Raw genomic sequence first — 20,967 nt, forward strand, 5'->3', positions numbered from 1 at the left:
TTAAACATTGATAAGAACGTTGCAGGGTATGCAACTTCAAGTTAAGACGGGTACGCAGAAAAACAAGGGAACTTCGTCCTTACAGCTTTAAGTATAAGGGTCATTATACTGTATTTAATAAATCATTTAGGGATGATATGTAAGGAGTTAGCGAAAGTGTTTTGTATTATAATAAACTGGAAAGTGAAATTATAGTAACAGGTTTTACAAAATGACATTTGTACGTCACAGTTTGATCCCCAGATGACGTCCTCTCAACAAATTAAAAAAAATAAAGCAAAGATTGCAATAATTTCGTCTTTAATTGCCAAATAATAAATAAACTATACTTTGACTCCTCCAATTATACTTTTAGAAAACAGAAATAACTAGTCAAAAGTAATGGCAACAGAAATCATTTATTATTCCCGTTAGGCCGTAGTTAGTAAAAAACATCAATAAATATATGTATATCAAATAATAATCCAAATTTAAATTTTTGATATTTATTCTGTCCGTTAGAAAAAGAATAACGGTTGAGATTACGATTTTATTCATGAAGATCGACGCCCCATCCTGGGATCTGTTTAATATTGATTTCCATTTTAATGTTACTTATTATACAAATACACGTCATTGTGTACGCATTTTTAGGAATATTTAAATCGTTACATACAAATGACTATAAATTATAACAATAAATTACCACTAACAAACTAACAAAAATGATTATATAATATCAAAAACAAACTGCGTATATTTAAAAACATTGATTCAGATTTCCGAACTAAAGTTGACAAATTGACAGTTCCGTGATTCACAAAGCGCGCGAATTCATATGTGTTTGTGATTCACGTTTTTCGTCTACCTGTAAAAAAAAAAAATATGTTAAGAAATTTCAAATAGTGGTCCTAGTTTAGTTTGATATGAGAAATGTTATAAAACCTCCGTTCTCATAACCTTTGTAACAATGAGTCGTCTGGGGCAAGGTAATATTTGGGACTTAAACCCGTTCCGTCTTATTTACGAGTTCCGATAACCAAAAAAAATAATGTTTTGTCACCCTATCTTAAGGGGTTGTAGGTTATTGTTATATTATCTATATATTAGTTTGGTAAAATCGTTTCTATCGTGGGATTTCGGTTGTAGATACTCTAAATAAAAAAAAAAAAATACATTGTTAGGTTATTTTATGTGGAGCGATTACGAATTGATATTGAATTCTTTACGTCGAGTTCATTGATAAAGAAATATATTATAATAATTTGAGTTAAAAAGTTTACTGTTTTAAATTAAATATGAATTATAATATTAAATATAGTTTCAAACGAATTTAATGTACTTCTTAGAAATTAGTGATATTGTGTATTTAATTTCTTTTTATTATTTTACTATCTACAAAAAACAATGATTATAAAATATAATATAGCGTTATATCAATTAGTTATTCTTATGAAAAACATATATAAAGGTGACAATGAAATATTTTATTGAAATTAAGCAAATCTACATTTCTATTTTAAAATTTTAATAATGATATATTTGCTACAAAAAGGACAAATAAATTCTTTATTTTTAATGAAATAGGTCAATTTAAAAGTTTTTGTAAGCCTTACTTAAAGTTTTGATTTGATAAAATTTAAAATGATTTTACTCATTTGTTATTTAAAAAAAAAACAAAATCGTCAAAACCTTTGTATGTACCATTTGGTCCAAAGTTTCATATTGTAAATAAAATATTAAAATTTATAAACAATTATTATCTTATTGTTTCAGGTTGATAACTGAGAGTTTTAAAATAAACTCAGGAAACAACGCTACAAAGAGGAAACAGGAAGAAGCTCTCACAAACAACTTCAGAATTAAAATGATGCCACTGTCCTTGGACTTCAACAGAAAACAATCACCATTAAGTTCACCTATCGCCACACCATCTAAGAGAAGAGTCCTCGGTGAAATTCAAAATTCCCCTTTATTCAGACCCAAAGACTCCCCTACAATTGAAAGATTAAAAAACACACCATCAATAGACAAGAAATCACCTTTGATCGATCGTAACTCACTCTCTCCTTTAACAAGTCGAACAGATAGATCAAAACGGTCTTCAAAGATATCCAGGATATTTGAGGAACGATCAAAATTCAAGATGTCTAACAAGGAAAATGATAACTCATTGATGAGTGAGACATTCTTGAAAATAGACGTTGACGAGGAGACAAGGGATTGTTCGTTCGGGGATAACTTCCCGTCGTGCTCGGCAACGAAGCTTGCCAACTGGTCGATGGCTAAGGTTTGTACCTGAATTGATTTTTACTATTCGGTAAATTTGATTCAGGGAACTGGAGACCAGGTTAATGAATAGGTAAATAGCAAGTACACAGTCTTGGTTTTTATATTAATAATACAAGAGGCGAGACATGGATATAACACATCTATAATATCACTCAGATTAAAACCAACATATTAACATAGCATAGTTTATAAGTATATATATGAAGGTAGGGGAAGTATCTTTGTGTAAAAAAATAATACTTTAAATGTGTAACATTTAGGTGCTACCACAGTTAAAAACTCAATTAATACAAATGTATTTATATATATAAATAAATTTGTATTAATTGAATTTCTAAATATTAAAGGCCATACTTTATCGACAGTAGCGCCATTCTGGCAACTTTACACTAAAGTTTAACATGAGATATTTTCCCTTACCTCTACTCTCTATATTTACACCCCACTTAATATATGTATTGGTTAGTTTTAGTACTTTATTAACTAATATATATTACTATGTTTACAGCTCGACTTCACTGATGCTCTTCAAACATACGGTGTGGATAAAACAGACAATGTTAAAGAAAATATTGACATGTATGTGCCAGAGAAAGAAGTGGACGTTGACCCTGACTTTGAAACGTTACACGATTTGGAGGAGGAGTTTGAATCTCACAACTTTGATGAATGCACCAAGTATGAAATCATATCGACCGACAGTCCCAACATCATATCCTCTGGACGGACAACATCAAGGAAGATTAATTCCAGGAACTTCGAATTTGGTGCACCGTTGTCTGAGAACGAACAGTCAACATCGTTCAACAAACCAAATGCCAATGCAACGAGAATGTTGAACTTCGAAGATGAGAGTTTCGAATTCACTTCACCGGCTGCAAAACGACCATCACACAATGTCTCCGTGAAAAAATCTCTAAAATTCACTGAAACACCGACCAAGAATGTATTACGGCATGAGAAAAGTGATTCCAGTATTGGTTCCATGGCATCATCGCCATGTTCGACTAAGTTAAGAATATATCCATCAGGCTCAACGACATCCATGGAAAGCGGTTTCATTTCTGAACTGGAAGAACCATTTTTGGATATCGATGATGTATCAAACTCTCCTAAAATGGCAAATTTCAACGAGCTCCTCTCAGGACAGATTAGGGATAGCTTTGAGAGCGAATTCAGCTTACGGAGGCCATTACAAAGAAGTTTGAGTTTCAACCCTGAAGCGACAAAGGCAAGAGTATCATTGTTCGCTATAAATGAGAGCCCCGCTAAGAAATGTAATAAACGGGCTGATAGAAATGAAACGGATAACATTTCAAACAAACGGAGGAAGTCCAATTATGAGAGTCCCAAAATGGAGAGGTTGCAACGACCAGTTTTGCAACGGGCATTCTCCGAGAACAATGCTTCTATAATGACAGCCTTAGCGAGATGTAAGTAGACTATATGTTTTCTTGAACTATCTTAACTAATATTATAAAATTGTTTGTTTGATATGCGTAATTACTGATACTATAATATATAAGTTTCGTTTGTGGCATACTTTTTAATTCCTAACTTAATATAAAGGCTACGTAACAATGAATCTCTCGAAGACTTATTTTAGGGTATAGGTTGGCTAACTCGCATACATTTCCTTACGTCACCAATGCCCCACTAATTGGGAACTAAGATGCTATGTCCCTCGCCCGAAGTTACACTGGCTCACTCACCCTTCAAACCAGAACACAACAATACTATGTACTGTTTTTTGGCGAATATCTAATGAGTGGGTGGTACCTACACAGACGGGCCCAACTATCAAGTTTTGTAGTATCCATACTTAAGACTTGAGCAAGTTGACTACATATTCTAATTATCCCTTCCATTTTCAGCGGTTGTAGATCCAGATTTAATCGGTGACTTCTCACTACCGTTCGCGCTTCCCCTCACACATGGTGACCACACAGATCTGAAGTCGATATCCTGTGACACCCTCGCTTCACTCATACGTGGTGACTACAACGACAGCATCAATGATTTTCAGGTAAGACTTGCTGTGCCCGCGACATTAATTTAACATAAAAATATATATTATTGTAGCCTAAGATACTCCTTATTATATCAGTTATCTACAGTGAAAGTCCCTTTAAAATCGGTCCAGTCGTTCCAGAGATTGCCGGAACGAAAAAACAAACAGATAGACAGACAAAAAATTGTAAAAATGTTATTTTGGTTAATGTATCGTTTATAAATACATATGCATCGAGTAAAAAAGGGCTATTATAATTTTACAAACAGACACTCCAATTTTATTATATGTATAGATTACAGCTATTAAGACACCCCCCACAAATATTAACTTATATAAAAAATATATAGATATATAAATTGAGAACTATTTTCTATTTATACTACAGAATATAGTAATAAATGTCATTGATAATGTAATCCTAATATTTGTCTTTTCACTATTGGCATATACGATACTAGCGACACGCCGGCTGCGCATGGATACAATAATAATACTAAATATACTGCAGAATTTGTTTACATCACATTAGAAACTTCTAAAATTATCTATGTTTCTTTACTGTTTTGTTCCTGTGATATATACGGAAACCTTCCTTTCAAATCACTCTATCTATCAAAAAAAATCGCACAAAATCCGTTGTGTAGTTTGATAGACCTAAGCATATATAAAGACAGCTGTAAGCGACTTTGTTTTATACTATATGCATATCTATCTCACAGATTTAATAACCAGTTTTATCTTTTCCAGGTCATAGACTGCAGGTATCCATATGAGTTTGAAGGTGGGCACATCCTGGGAGCAAGAAACCTTTTCACACCGGCACAAGTGCTGACTCTTGTGAGCAAGCCGCTACAACCCAAGGATACAGACAAGAGAAGCATTCTCGTCTTCCACTGCGAATTTTCTCTGGAACGAGGGCCTAAACTGTAAGTTCATCATATTATTAATATATATCTTTAAGAATTGAAAAGTCTTGTATGTTAATCTGTTATTAACAGGCTCTTAGACATTTTAACTTTGCCGTTTCATAAATTTAAATCATTTGTAAAAAATAAAGAAATTATAAAGGAGGCATATTATTTAATACAAGATTATACAGACGATAAAAAAGCGTCAAGCTTGTTGCCTTCAGGCTGGATATATAATCGTAACTAACTAACATGACTGTATTTTTAAATGTTGAAAAAGAGTAACAACTGAGTTTCTTGCCAGTTCTTCTCGGTAGGATCTGCTTTCCGAATCAGTGGTAGCTTCACTTAATATAAAAAAAAGTTGTGAAATGACGATTCAAAAGTGCTTGTAAAAGCCTACTTGAATAAAGTATATTTTGATTTGATTTGATTTATTAATGAGTATGCAATTCCTTCCAGATCCCGCTTCCTGCGTTCTTCAGATCGTGCGAAAAACAAGGAGAACTACCCATCACTCCATTATCCGGAAGTATACTTGCTGCACGAGGGCTATCGGGCCTTCTACCAGCGGTATCCCGATTTATGTTCGCCCACGGGATACACCGCCATGTTGGATCCCCAGCACAGGCATTTATTAAGAAAACACAGATCAGTACAGCAACCGTCCTCTTCAACACATCAGAGACGGAACAGGCTGTTGCTATAAATGTGCAATCATGATTTATTAAAAATATACAACATTTACTAAACATATTGACGTTAAAATGTTGACGGTCTACTGAAAAGACCACGGTCTACTCAAAAGACCGGACTTAATTTCACTCTAAAATGTATTTTGATGATGTAAGCTATCATATTTGGCCTGATTCGATTCGGTCTACCGAGTAGACCGTCGGTCTTTCGAGTAGAATGACATCGATGCATTTAATGACATTATCCTTTTGAAGAGAAAAATGTTTGAAAGGCGAGAAATTATATTAAAATTATTCTAGTTTTTATTGTAAATAGAAGAAAATTATGCCATATTATTTTTAAAATTAAGTTATAAGTACAAAGTAGCATAAGACGATCCCACCTTTGTAGATTAATCAGTTTAGCGTAAGTTAAAATAATGCAATATTTAAATAAAAATAAATGATAAACATTATTATTAATAATAAAAAAATTCAACTGCGAAATAATATAAAAGAAAAAATTGACTTAAAAAAAAAACGTATTTCATTTAATTAAGCTTTAAAATCTCAACTTGTGCCGTGTTAGACCCAAGATAGAATTAAAATTAATATAATATTAGCTACGAGCCATATTAAGTAGGTTTTGATAGTGAAAATATAGATATATACGAGATAATTGCGTCGATCGGACACTGATTAATACGCTAATAGTCCACCAGATCAGTGAGCCAGTGTAACATTGCAAACTGTCTAACCGAAGACTATATGTCTTACGATATAAATTCCCCAGTGACGTCATAATAAAGGGGTTATTTTGGGGAGATTAAGAGAATATCCTGTAACAAAAGACCAAAATAATGTAGTTCTGTTTAAATTGTTAATATTCCCTTATAAACTAATAACTTCAACTAGGGAATTTGAACGTGATGGCGTAATGGCGTTTTCAATAATAATAATAATAATAATATTCAATCCAAATATGTGAAAATTTGGCAACATAAAACTTGTTATCGCCAAGGGATGAGGGGTTGGTGTGTTAATTTCTTTGACTCTGATAGTGGTAAAAAAGCAGCCATTTTGAAAAGTGCTATACCACAGATTTAGTACGGCTAGATACCACATGATTATTAATAAGAACAGACTCTGTCATCTTTATACATATAACACCTATTTGGGCAACAAAATTAATGACAGATGCTATAGTACCCTCCATTGATATTACCCTAGAATAATTTATACAGATTAAAATAAAATAGCGTGTCAATTTTGGGCATATCTCTAAGTTGGGATATAGTACGACACAACTGATGTAACATCGGCAAAATTCATAAAACCGATCACATCTGAATTAAGTGCGCTATCCCCAATTACCAATATTTATTTCTTATGTGAATATGATCTTTACGCAAACGTAATAACTTGTAATATCATATGACCTAATATATTCGTCAATTTGACACCTCGATTTACATGCACTCGCTGTCTCGGGTTGAACTGATGCGAGAATCTATAGCGACGAATAGCGTCGAACGGCGCGATAGGGAGCTGTTTCTATTGGTTGTATAAATCGGCAGTAATTTGTTTTTTCGAATTTGCCGATGCTACATCTGAGTGTCGTACTATACGCTTGGTCGGACGATCTGTAGTGTCTAGCTTGCTTTGAATCTGTAGATAATAAAAAGCTCGTCTAACTAATAAAAAAACAGATGAAATAATCTATCTATATTCCCGGCGTTATACCCAATAACAAAATGAGCCAAGTCCAATATTCGTGGCTGCGTTTAATATCAAACCAACAACCTTTATAAAACTAGCAACTATATTAGTCGGTCACAAGTAATTAAGTGATTTTTTTAAATAATACTTAATTTCAAAAAACACAATTTATAAAAAAGCAAAAAAAAATGTATATATGAACAAAGACCATCCATAATACAACCACCAAAAAAAAAATAACAACATATATCGTTTAAATAAAATAAACTATATTTTTGGAATCCTAAAACATTTAAACAAATAATTAATGTAAAATATAATTTTTAATTTAACTAAACGTCAAAGTTTTCCCGCCAAAATTGAGGTAATGGCATGTCATTTGAACGAAACGTTGAAAATATGTTACATTCAAGGCAGCCAGCCTGCCGGAGAACGAAATTTATGGCAATATATGATACGCTTCGATTATGTTTAACTGATAAAGATTTATTTTTATTTAAAGAAAAAAATATATAACAATTTTAAGCATAGTGTATAGTATTTTTTATCTGTATGGTACGAGCACGTTTTTTTTTTTAATTTAGGTTTCAAACTCGTTAACGGAACATTAAAAAAGGGATATGTTTTAATTATAATGAATGGACTAAGCATAAAACTCATTTTAAAATTTTAGTCTATTCAAAAGACTGGGTATATCTAGTACTACTGAAAAATTTAGAATATTAATGATATTTTAGATAAAGGATAAAATAACGCCTTAAATATATACGAATGTACTCAAAGTTTGACATTTATCCCTTCAAAACTTACGTCATTTTGTTAATAAACGAGTTTATTATTTAACAACAAAATTATTTATCTGTAAATATTAATTTAACTGAAGCGACACAATATTTCGTGTCGACACTAAATAGTTAAAATAAACTAAAAGTTTTATATAATTCTCACACTCCGTAAATTCAACGATCGCTTACGGCTGTCAGAAAATAATAATCAATGCTGTAACTACCATTGGTTATTATGTGCGGCATTAATTAGCGAAATCATTTGATTGTTACTTGATGCGTTACACTTGTCTCTACGCACATTTCAGCCAATCAGGTACGAGTATTACACAAGGAGTTTTCAGTTACAGCACAGATTATAACTTTAAGTATCTGTTTTGATGTTTTTTTTTTTTGAGATTTTTCGGGTCCACCCGCATAGCCTACGCTTACTAAGTATAATATTGTAAATATTTCCTAATTTTAGTTAATAATTCTCGAATGTTCTTAAAATTACTATGTATTCGGTTTTCATGTAATTTTTATTCGAAAAAAAATTCTATTTTTAGGGCTACATTATGTATTAATTCGGTCACATTTGAAATAAACTAATATATTATGTATGATTTTATTTTTTAAATAGATTATAATATGTGAATTTGTAGTGTTTAAGTTGAAATAAATAAATTATAAAAATACATCCTCTTTTACTGTGAACTTTTTTATTCAGATAATAAATGTCAAAAGATAGAAACAGACTTGCGTCAAAAACGTTTCACGTCAAACATATACTAATATTATAAATATTAAACTGTATGTTGATCATTCACGGATAATTTACTGAACTGAATTTGATGAAATTTGGTATAAAGCATCAACGCTAAGATATCCTGTATCCTGCACAGGATATCATCATCACTACATAGTATAAAACAAAGTCGCTTACCGCTGTCTGTCCCTATGTATGCTTAGATCTTTAAAATTACGCAACGGATTTTGATGCGGCTTTTTTTAATTATTTAAATAAATATAATACATGGACAATATATTAAAGAATCACTGATAATTTTAGAATTTTCCAATGTCATGTCGTAAATAAACGTCAGTATCAGCATTACATCCTTGCGAAGCCGGCGCGGGCTTATGGTCTTATGGACTCATGTGTGTATGACGTCATTATTAAAAAAAAAACAATTTAAACATTAGAATTTTTATTATTATTAACAATAATAACATTTAAGTAAATATACAATACTTTGAAAATACATTTTATAAATTAAATATCTACTTACATTTCTTTTCATATACAAATTTTTTATTTATCTTTTTTTTTTCATTCCAAACAATATTAATTATCAATTCATTAATTATATATTCATTTATTCATTGAAATCTTGACCATATACAGTCCATTTATTTTTATTTGGCATTATAATAGCTATTACATAAATTGAGAAATTAAATTTATTATCTATGGGCATAATTAAAAATTACTTAATAATAAAAACATACTGTATTTATATTGTACTTTATAAATCATGAAATAAAATGAAGTACATGTTTCTTAATTACAAACGAATTCAATAAATTAGTTGTTTATATCATCATCATCCTCCTGCCCTTATCCCAATATTATTTGGGATTGGCGCAGAATGTCTTCTTCTTAGAAGTAACATTCTTTCTAACCATATCCTCTTTCACACAATCCATCCATCGTTTCCTTGGTCGTCCTCTACCTCTATATCCATCCACATCCATGCTCAAGGCTTTTCTCACAATATGTTCCTCATTCTCCCGCATTACATGCCCTTACCATGAAAGCCGCCTTCCACATAACTTCTCGGCTATCGGTGTCACTTTCAAACTTCCTCTTATGTACTCATTTCTTACTCTATCCATTCGCGTAACACCACACATTCCTCTCAGCATTCTCATCTCCGCGACATACAACTATCTTTCAGTCATCCCTTTTGTAGCCCAAGACTCTGATCCATATAGAACAGTAGGTCAATCAATTATTAATTATAATCAATTAATTTATAATTATAATGTAATTAATAATTATAATTATCATTGTATTTGATGTACTTTCCTTTGATTAATGTATATTTCATTATATTCTTTAAATATAATATTATTCTCAATACTATATGTTCATACACAAATTTACAGTAAAATATATATTTTAAACGCATGTAATGTGTTTACATTTAAATATAAGTAAGTACTATCAGACTATTTTAGCATTAACAATTCAAATAGTAAATTATATAATGTGGCGGGTAGTTAATATTGTAGTTAGGTTAACTGTTACATTATTTAAAATAAAAAAATCTTAAAAACATAGAAACAGCGTCATCTATTGAGTAAAAGTAGAACCAAAATCGTAAATGATAAAACTATTTCCGATAGCAACATTTTTTACTAAACTTTTTCTTTAATATCTATCAACATTATAGCAGGCAGTTAATTTTTATTTTTTTATACTTAAATTAAATTTGATATAATAATAATTAACGTAGAAATAGAAAAATATGCATACTATTAAAAACGCCATCTAGTGAATTATAGTGTAATCAACGCTATCATAGTGTTACAATGTTCCGAAAGATGGCGCTACCTAACCTTTTGTTTCAGGCTAAACTATTGCCTGTTGTTTCATTCAACATCATCTGTGCCAATTTTATTTTGATTATTTTGGTCAGTTTTATCAACTTCTTCAATCGAACTCATCGATAGCTGCCTCAAAATATTTTCGAATATAATTGGCGCGCTTTTAGTGTTCGGTAGCGAAATGTCGGTTTGCGTCGGAACGCTCTCCCATCTCTTTTCCTCTTTCACTTCCACGGGTAGCACTGTCTCTCTCAAGTTCAAGGTCATCGTTTTCTTTTTTAATTCCTTTTCTGGGTTTGTGCTTCCGTTACTTAATTCCTGTATTTTTTCAGGACAGTAGTCTTTTGATTGTCTCTCTATTGCCTTCGTTAAGACATTGCCGAGCATGTGGGCACACTTTATAATATTTTGTGTTTCACGAGGCGTCAGACGGAGTCCCTCGTTTCGAATAATATTATTTATCGTTTTGATATTGTCAGGAGAACGTATTTTCGAACCGTCCGTCGGAAAATCTGTAATGTTTTTTTTTAATACTATTATACTGTGCATTGTTTCAGACCGTTTTTCGTCATTGTACTATTTTGACCCAAAAAAAATCACATTTTTTTTAAATACAATAGATACTAAAATTACGATTGATGATTTTTAAGAAAATTAATTAGTTCTAGAAGCTTTCTACCTCAGTCTAAATCTAAAAAAAAAATATCGTAAAAAAAGGTTTTTTTTTTAAAAACGTTCGATTAATCGATAAGGTAAAGGCGCTGAAGTGTTATATATTTGCTTATGTACAGTAGTACAGTTACCTAGATCTGGGAGATCGACGTCTTCAGAACGATATGGCGTCGGGCACTGGTCGTAGTAGCGGTTGATGGGGACTCTTGCTAAGGAGTTGTTATAGTTGGCCCAGAAGTGACCCCACTCCCCCATCTCTCTCGAGTCACACGCGCTCACACAGTAACTGTAAGAGAAATAGAAGATCATGACAATGAGACTGATGAATCGACCAAAGAAGTCGTCCTAATTGGCGAACTGCGCATGAGATACTGTAACGCAAAAATCGAGTACTCTCAGAAGCCAGTACTGGGGATTCCCTAGAGAACTGGGGAATCACCAGTACTGGCCATTTGATCGCATTGATGACATATGGTGCCGTGATATGTCTCAAATCATCATTTGAAAGAAATGCCATGGTAACGAAAGGATATTATTTATCACAAAATTATGCAGACGATAAATCTGCTTCCGACAATCATTTTTCATCAGCCATTTTTCCGTAACGTATAGGCCCTTCATATGTCCAACAGTGGTAGTAACTTTTCATCAGGTGATTATGCCTGAACTAAACTTAACTTCAAAACCTTTCCATCAAATTCGACAATACAGGAAAGCGTTAAAGTACAGAACGAGAACGGTACGTGTCTGTTACGAAGAAATTATCTTCATCAACTCAGCAACAACAAAAGTTGGATATTTTTACTTGCAGTATGAACAAAAAACTCTACGTCGCTATCGTTGAGCCTACTCAGGTCATTCTTTACGATTCCAGCAGTAGATTTTAGTCAGTTTTCATATAAATGTGAAGCTTCTTTATTCAATTTGATAAAAGTTCAGATTTGGTATGAAAAAACCAACAAATAAAGGGTATAAAATCAGTTGACAAGGGACTTCTTAGCCAATAACCCTTATCGACTATCTTATAATCAGCCATTTATTTTATTATACTTCTTTAATTACTACTCTAATTTACTTTTTACTCAAAAAGATATACCTCGAGTCCTGAAGATCTTGACTCCGCGGTGAGACCAAGGTATCCTGGGCTATTCCTGCGACGCTATCCCCTGATGATGGACCCTCCGGTGACATTGACGAGTAGTCGAATTCGGTGCTGACTCCTTGCCTGATACAATGAGTATATTGCGAAGTTCAGTTTATTTTTATATAAATTTGAGTTAGTAAAGTAACAGCGACGACCTCCATGGTCGAGTGGTGTGTACACCGGTTTTCATGGGTACGCCACTCTGAGGTCCCGGGTTCGATTCCCGGCCGAGTCGAGGTAGATTACCATTAGTTTTCTATGTTGTCTTGGGTCTGGGTGTTTGTGGTACCGTCATTACTTCTGATTTTCATAACACAAATGCTTCAGCTACTTACATTGGGATCAGAGTAATGTATGTGATGTTGTCTCATATTTATTTATTTATTAAAAGTAACAGCCTATAAATTTCCCACTGCTGGGCTAATGCCTCCTCTCCCATTAAGGAGAGGGTTTGGAACATATCTTACCACGCTGTTCCAATGCGGGTTGGCGGAATGCACATGTGGCAGAATTTCGATGAAATTATACACATGCATGTTTCCTCCCGATGTTTTCCTTCACCGCCGAGCACGAGATGAATTATAAACACAAATTAAGCACATATTCATAGCGGTGCTTGCCTGGGTTTGAACTCGAAATCATCGGTTAAGATGCACGTTTTCTAACCACTGGGCCATCACGGCTCAAAATTTAAGTTACTTAAAGATTATTCAGAAGGGTACATTGTCATCGTGAGAAAGTCACGTGATGGAAGAAATTTTAGTGTGGAGGAAATCCTTAATCTCCTCAACAAATAAAACTTTTAGTAAGTAGGAAATTTATTGTTACTTTACTTCAGTATGTGAGCTGGATACCATTTGGTGATTAGCTTTTATTATCTTACTGGAGTATGTTCATTGTCATTAACGCATCTTCTCCATATTAAAGAAAGGGGAAAGATTTACCGGAGCTGAGTCCACCCATTAAAAACCACTTCGTGTTTTTGGTTCCTCAGGGGATCATTTGGGCCTTTTATTTTTATTTAATGTTGGTGCTTCAGAACTAAGTAACTGTAACATCAAAAGAGATTCTTCCAAAAAGGTTTTATATACCGATAAGTTGCAGGTGACGAGATTTTACTGATGCTCTCTCGGCTGCACGAAACGGCACTGTCCTTGGACTCCAGGCTGGTTTCCTTCCGTTCACTGGCCTGATATTGTGGTCTGGTCTTTTGACAGGATTTCTTCGGCGTGGAAGTGGCGAGCGCTGAGAACTTTTCTTTTGTTACGGGTTTCGTGTTCTTATCTTCAAAGTCTGAAACCTGTTGGACAGTTAAGATTAAGTACTGAAAACTGAACTGTTACAAAATATACCCAGAGATAAATAACTACCTAATAATCATTTGTATATGGTATAGATATAAGACTTTAAATTAACATGGTTATTTTTATAACTAAAGTTACTAATTGCGCGATATTTATCATGTTTTTTATTTTTATTTGGTGGAGCTCGATATTTCGACATTATCTACGAATGTCTTGTTCACGAGACTGAAGTTTGCGGGTAGATGTTGATTACCAAAAATAATATCGAATAAAAATAAGAAACATGGTAAATATCCCGAAATTAATAACTTTAGTAATGGCATAAGTAGTTCAATTAGCGACTATCGATTTATACTTCGCCTGGTTGCTATAACTGATTCCAAAATATACTACAGAATTTGTTTATTTACGACATCACATTGCAAACTTCTAAAATTATCAGTGTTTCTTTATTATATCGTCTATGCATTATATACAGAAAACTTCTTTCGAATTACTCTATCTTTAAAAAAAAAATCGCTTCAAAATCCATTGCGTATTTTAAAGATCTAGATAGGGATAGGCAGCGGTAAGAGACTTTGCTTTATATTATGTAGTGATAGTATACAAAGTAAGCCAAACAATAACAATACACAGACGGGCTTTTAAATGAATTTAAAACTGGATAAGACATTTTTGTCGATATAAAAATATTTTAAATCAAAATTTAAGCAATAAGTAATATTTATATATTTTAAAAATTTATTAAGCTTCACAAGCAATTATAAATCAGTTCATAATAATTAAAGTTACAATTAAAAAACGAATTCATTTAAATTTGAAAATTCTTCGCACAAAATCTGCATCCTTACTTGATAGGGTAAGTTAAAAATTAATTAGACAAGTGTATCGATTGTGTATACGAGGCTGCAAATTTGAGAAATACCACATATTAGATTGACTCGTAGCGTTTGCATTGTAAGGAACGACCATACCAATTTACCAAACATAACATCATGATTACGACCTAAAAATGAGCTTACTATAAACATTTATGTCAATCTAAACGCGACGAAGGTGGGCGAGAAGTGTTCCAGCAAAGGGTTTGTTGAGGATTGCAGTACTTGTTGGAATTAATATCTAAAGCTCACGCTCACAAGTTCCTTCTTAAGGTTAGATAGGGTAAATGTGAGTTTTTGCAATTGGCAAAAGGGGCCTTAAATCTTGTTTTTTTGCGGACGAGCATATGGGCCACCTGATGGTAAGTGGTCAACATCACCCATAGACAATGACGCTGTTAGAAATATTAACGATTCCTTACATCGTCAATGCGCCACCAACCTTGGGAACTAAGATGCTAATGTCCCTTGTGCCTGTAGTTACACTGGCTCACTCACCCTTCAATCCGGAACACAACAATACTGAGTACTGTTATTTGGCGGTAGAATAACTGATGAGTGGGTGGTACCTACACAGGCTTGCACAAAGCCCTACCACCAAGTAATCTACGACAAATTGCCAAATTTGACCAATCTCGGCAATGGCTCGGCCTGCTTAACTTAAGCTAGACCAGAATTCTGGCACGGTGAATCTATGGAATTCTAACGTTAGTTTATTATTCGTTAGAACAACCGGTGGCTCCATTGTCCAGGATAACGTACCTGTGATAAATCCAATGACATATCATACTCCAGGGACGTGTCTCGGCTCTTCGAGTAAGCCGTTTTGTGCTTCCGCGGAGAATCGAGACTCCTCTTCGATTTGGTGAGGGACTCCGTGGACTGGCGCCGGTGGTATGATCCAGGGAGCGAGTTCGCTCTGTCGCTTCTAAAATAATAATAAACAAAATTGATTTATTTAAGCCAGCTAAGCTTACAACTGTGCATTTGCACTTAGACATATCGGTAACAGCGTCAATTCTTCACCAACTTTTGAAGCTTAGGTATTATGTCCTATGTGCCTGTATTTCTCATGATAAACCCACCCCAGATGAGTAGACAAAAAGCTCAACAACAAACAACAACAGCAGCCTAAAAATTTCTTACCTCTAGGCTAAACTTCCCCCCATCCCATTTAGGAGAACGTTTGGAACAAATTCCACCACGCTGTTCCAATGCAGGTTGGATACACATATGGCAGAATTTATAAGAAATTTGACACATTTCCTTTCCTCACAATGTTTTCCTTCACCGAGGACGAGATGAATTATAAACACAAATTAAGCACATGAATATCCAGTAGTGCTTGCCTTGGTTTGAACTAAACACTGGACCATCTCATCTCTCTTCGCTTTACTCAACTGAGTAAAATAAGTTGATATTGATTTCAAATATAAAACTCATAAACCTCAATAACTGTTTCCCGGTAACGATAAAGTTTAAACTTGGCTTTGAAATTTTCTTCGGCGTCGATGAACTGGACCCCGGGGCAGATATCTTCTTCTCTGGCTCCTTCTTTATGCTACCTCTTCTGGAGAAGGGGCCTGAGTTCCTTCTGGAGGGTATGCGGCTTTTGGGCTCTTCATCATCTCCTGTCTTGTCTTTTTGCATTTTAAACTAAAATCAAAGTAAATATTGTAAGATTATATACTAGCAGTCGCCCGCGGCTTCGCTCGTTTTAGGGTGTTGGTTGTCATGTGTAAGGCGAAAAAAGAAGCTTATGTTCATTCTTGGAGTTCAAGTTTGCTTCGTACCAAATTTCATCAACTTCGGCTCAGCGGTTTTGTCGTGAAAGAGCGACAGACAGACAGAGTTACTTTCACATTTACAACATTAATATACATTTATAGCAAAGCAATAACACTTTACTTGGTGGTAGGGCTTTGTGCAAGCCCGTCTGGGTAGGTGCCACCCACTTATCAGTTATTCCACTTTTTTCCCTTCAAACTGGAACACAACAATACTGCGTACTGTTGTTTAGCGGTAGAATATATGTATACTGTATATGTATTTATACGCGGTACATATTTGGAACAATACTTTTACAACTTTTGTCTGTATGTCTGTCTTTTCCTCCCAATCGGCTCTCCCTCCCTGGAACAGCTGGACCGATTTTGACGGGATTTTCACTGGCAGATAGCTGATATAATAAGTATTAACATAGGCTAGAAAAATAACTTTTTTAAATTCAAACGCGCATAAAGACGCGGTTAAAAATAGTATACAAATAGGAATTAAAATTGGTTACCGTTCAAATCATGACTGCGTGGAACGAAATACTTATTGAATATAATTATTTTCCACCGATATTTAAAGATTAATTTAACCTTAATGTTGTAGGATCTTTCAATAAAACGTAAAATTATTAAATTGAAATAAGTATGACGAGTCTAATAGGAAACACATTTGATTTTTTGAGTTATTTCAAAGACATCCTAACAGATATATAACTATATTTGATTGCTTTTATCAAGTAAGCCACAACTTTAGTATAAATGGTAATTAAAAGTACTATTTAAATATATTTATGTGAATATATATGTTTTTGTAACGCTTTAATATTTGTATGAAAATACAACAATATCACTGACACCAATTTCGCCCGACACAAAATTTATACCATTTTTACAGATAATCTTTAGTCAATTAAGGATAAACATAATATTTCATTGTTGATTTGTAAAAAATGAACGTTAAAACTAAAAGCCTTAACGGTGCCAGTAGGACAAATTAGTTTACATATCAACAATGTACTCCTACGCAAAATAAGAAGCAAAACTTTTAACAAATACGTTTGCTATTTTAAATCATCAGGCGCTTCATATCATAAACTACTTAGGAACTATTTACAAAGAGCAATGGTACTCACAGTTTCCATATCCTTAACTAATCAAATTATTCCATTATTCAGCTTGAGAGGTTGTGTGTATGTGTATGTCTGTCTCGGCTCCCTCTGACACACTGCCTGCACAAGACTCATAATCGTGTGACACGCATGAATAGACTTAGGGGTTGAAAGGGAAGTTCGAAGCGGAGGCGGTTAAGAATATTTACAAACTTTTATGTATACGTTTGAATATAGTATTTATTTTGACTTTTATTGCTTCATAGATCTAGTGGCTAGATATAATGGCTGTGGATCAGACCAATGAAAAGTTATTTAGTAGTTCTATAGAAAAAAAATCAGTAACATCCGAAATGCTAGAAGCAGGGAGTGTGTATATTTATGTGCTCTGAAAAGAGCAAATTGCAGTTGGTTTTGCGTGTGTGCAATTCATGGTCCATCAGCTGATTAGAGTGAGGGAGAAGGGGGTACACGTAAACTTGTACGCACACTATAATATGTGATGCGTAGTTTGTTGGTGTCATTAATATGGACTTTGAATTGACTGATCTAAATTATATCCATGGAAAAGAAACACAACTATAACCATTCACCAGCGCTGTGCAAAGTCCTACAAACTGGGGCAGTGATGTGACTGTTCCTTTCGGTCTGTTTTAAAAATTGATGAGTCTCAAAACCAATACAATGGGTGCAATGCTTATACTAAATATACTAGAGAATTTGTTTATTAACGACATCACATTAGAAACATCTAAATTTATGAGTATTTCTTTAATATATTGTCCATGTATTATATACAAAAACCTTCCTCTTGAATCACTCTATCTATTTAAAAAAGCTGCATCAAAATCCGTTGCGTAATTTTAAAGATCTAAGCATACATAGAGCGGTAAGCGACTTAGTTTTATACTAGGTATTGATATCAAAAACTTATTTTACCTCTTTAGAAACGTTTAGACATAAAATCGCTAATACGCTGTATGTGTCCTAAGCCTTAATTAAGGGTCCGTGTCCACTGGTGCATGCAATGAGAAACAAAATGGCGGATGAGCTATATTTATAATAAGACCAGTATACTTAATCGTCAATATGTCTGGTAGAAAAAAAGTATTGAGTAGTTAGTACCTTTTTGTTTTGTTATTGCAGCAACAGTTCAGTGAATAAAGACAACATACAGACCGAACTTTTATAAATAAACAAACAAATAAATATGAGACAACATCACATACACTACTCTGATCCCAATGTGAGTAGCTAAAGCACTTGTGTTATGGAAAATCAGAAGTAACGACGGTACAAACACCCAGACCCGAGACGACATAGAAAACTAATGAATCCTCTACAGAGACTCGGCCGGAAATCGAACCCAGGACCTCGGAGTGGCACACCCATGAAAACCGGTGTACACACTACTTGCCACCGGGGTGCCGAGTAGGGTCGAAAACGCTAGGTTCACCGAGAAAAAGCAATATAATCTTTTTTATTGGAACTATTAAGCTACGAATTTAATTACTATAATTGTCAACACTGCACTGTTATAATGATCTAACTACTCACAATATGAGTTGAACTTCCAAGCTCTTGAACTCTCTTGACTCGATACATTATTAATATGTAAATCATTTGTACAAAACATCAGCGCGATTTAAAAGACTAGTAATCCCATCTATACAATTATATGAGAAATAAAAATAATTGACGCGTTATTGTGATAAACTGAAGACAAGGTGCTTCACGATGACCCAAAAATCGAGTTTTACGAACCGTCTCTATCAAATTCTCATCATTTTTAAAGTGTTTTTTAAAAAGTTCAACGCGTTGTTTAAGCGTGTATCGTTCCATTTCTCTTTAAAGTAATATCTACTGGAATAGGGGGCTATTCAAAATAACACCTGTTAGTAAAAAACCCTGTATTTATTATTATTTCTAGAATGAGAGTAGTAGTACTAAAATCACTATCAAAGTAAACTCTTTATAATAATTATTTTCTTTTAATAATGTTTTAAGCAAATATAGTACCTAAGGATGAAATGCTGAAATAATGAAATACGGGGAAATGCTGCTAGCATTCTTGCCACCATTCCACGCGGTCAAGATTTATACAGTAACTAGTTTTAGTTCATATTTGTATATATTGAAGCATTTAATGTTATTAATTCTTATATTAATAAATTCATTATTCCTAAGGATTACTAAGGTTTACTCGACTCTCTCACTGTTGCGTCACAATATATTTACAACGACATTATGTATATACACAGAACCTTTGATCACTTTGATAAAATTAGTGATAATCATTTTATGTGCACTAGGAGTAAGGATAAGCTTATAACGCCAAGTTTCCGACTCCGCAAAGTCAGTAAATCCTTCTTGGGACAAGGTACACGTTTCTATAATAAAATTCCGCAGGCTGTGTTAACATTGCTGTGTCATAAATTCAAATCATTTTTAAAAACTACTTTGGTAAAGAATGCATATTATTTAATACAAGATTATGCGTATAATAAGGAAACCTGCATGTTTCGTAGAAAATTTTCCATATGTGTATTCCATCAACACGCATTGGAACAGCGTGGTTAGAACAGGCAACGAAGGTAAAATAAAGATAATAAATATGAAAGTTTGGTTACAATGTTCATTCTGGTTTATTAATGAACGGGTTAAAAGTCCTGAACAATTGAAGCTCCGGAATCGTGAAATTATGCCTTCGTTGACTGGGCTAGGTGGACTATGTTCCAAACCTTCTCCTCAAAGGGAAAGGAGGTTTTCGCCCAGCAGTGGGAAATTAGCAGGCTGTTGTTATTGTTGTTGAACAATAACTATTTCGTTAGATTGAAACGCGTATGAAATCGCGGACATAGCTTGTAATTGGGAGAGTTATCCACCAAATAGTTTTAGAAAAGCGCTATGGAATTCCCAAGCATTCACAGGGAGATTATTGTAAATTTATATAACTGAATCGAAAGTATAGTAATATTAAAACAATCAGAATTGTTGTTATAATAATCGACCAGAGAATACACTGGAAAATCAACTCTATATCTAATAAATAAGGTTGAAAATTGTACGATACAAGACTTGTTATCGTGTTATGGTATTTTGGACTTTAAAGTTATATTAAT

At 33.6% G+C, this 20,967-nt stretch overlaps 2 protein-coding genes across 3 annotated transcripts in view; one reads left to right on the forward strand and one right to left on the reverse strand.

Annotated features, from left to right (window-relative positions):
* LOC124542197 (M-phase inducer phosphatase-like) overlaps positions 1-8,806 on the forward strand; it is a 32,663-nt gene extending 23,857 nt beyond the window's left edge. Inside the window, exons 1-6 of one of the 2 annotated variants that reach the window (XM_047120143.1) lie at positions 797-968; positions 1,756-2,269; positions 2,780-3,704; positions 4,146-4,297; positions 5,033-5,211; positions 5,656-8,806. In XM_047120143.1, the coding sequence (XP_046976099.1) occupies positions 1,847-2,269; positions 2,780-3,704; positions 4,146-4,297; positions 5,033-5,211; positions 5,656-5,902 (1,926 nt within the window). In that variant the 5' untranslated portion in view covers positions 797-968; positions 1,756-1,846 and the 3' untranslated portion in view covers positions 5,903-8,806. Of the gene's footprint in view, positions 1-796; positions 969-1,755; positions 2,270-2,779; positions 3,705-4,145; positions 4,298-5,032; positions 5,212-5,655 lie in introns of those variants that run through there. The other variant, XM_047120142.1, reaches the window with a different exon arrangement.
* Positions 8,807-10,067: 1,261 nt separating this feature from the next.
* Positions 10,068-16,611, reverse strand: LOC124542137. Its single transcript, XM_047120072.1, has 6 exons — positions 16,409-16,611; positions 15,724-15,889; positions 13,871-14,079; positions 12,732-12,860; positions 11,767-11,921; positions 10,068-11,475 (listed from the first exon to the last, which is right to left on the reverse strand). The coding sequence occupies exons 1-6, from the start codon at positions 16,609-16,611 to the stop codon at positions 11,009-11,011; spliced, it is 1,329 nt and encodes a 442-aa protein (XP_046976028.1). The 3' UTR covers positions 10,068-11,008.
* Between the last annotated feature and the right edge of the window lie 4,356 nt (positions 16,612-20,967).

The sequence above is a fragment of the Vanessa cardui genome, chromosome 30 (assembly GCF_905220365.1).
Source record: "Vanessa cardui chromosome 30, ilVanCard2.1, whole genome shotgun sequence".
NCBI lineage: Eukaryota > Metazoa > Arthropoda > Insecta > Lepidoptera > Nymphalidae > Vanessa > Vanessa cardui.

Excerpts from the sequence above, each read along its gene's own strand:
- LOC124542137 (XM_047120072.1), bottom strand. The coding sequence starts at position 16,611 with ATGCAAAAAGACAAGACAGGAGATGATGAAGAGCCCAAAAGCCGCATA. Across the intron at positions 14,080-15,723 it reads TGTCATTGGATTTATCACAG|GTTTCAGACTTTGAAGATAA; the intron begins GTACGTTATCCT and ends ACTGTCCAACAG. Across the intron at positions 11,476-11,766 it reads CGTCGATCTCCCAGATCTAG|ATTTTCCGACGGACGGTTCG; the intron begins GTAACTGTACTA and ends AAAACATTACAG.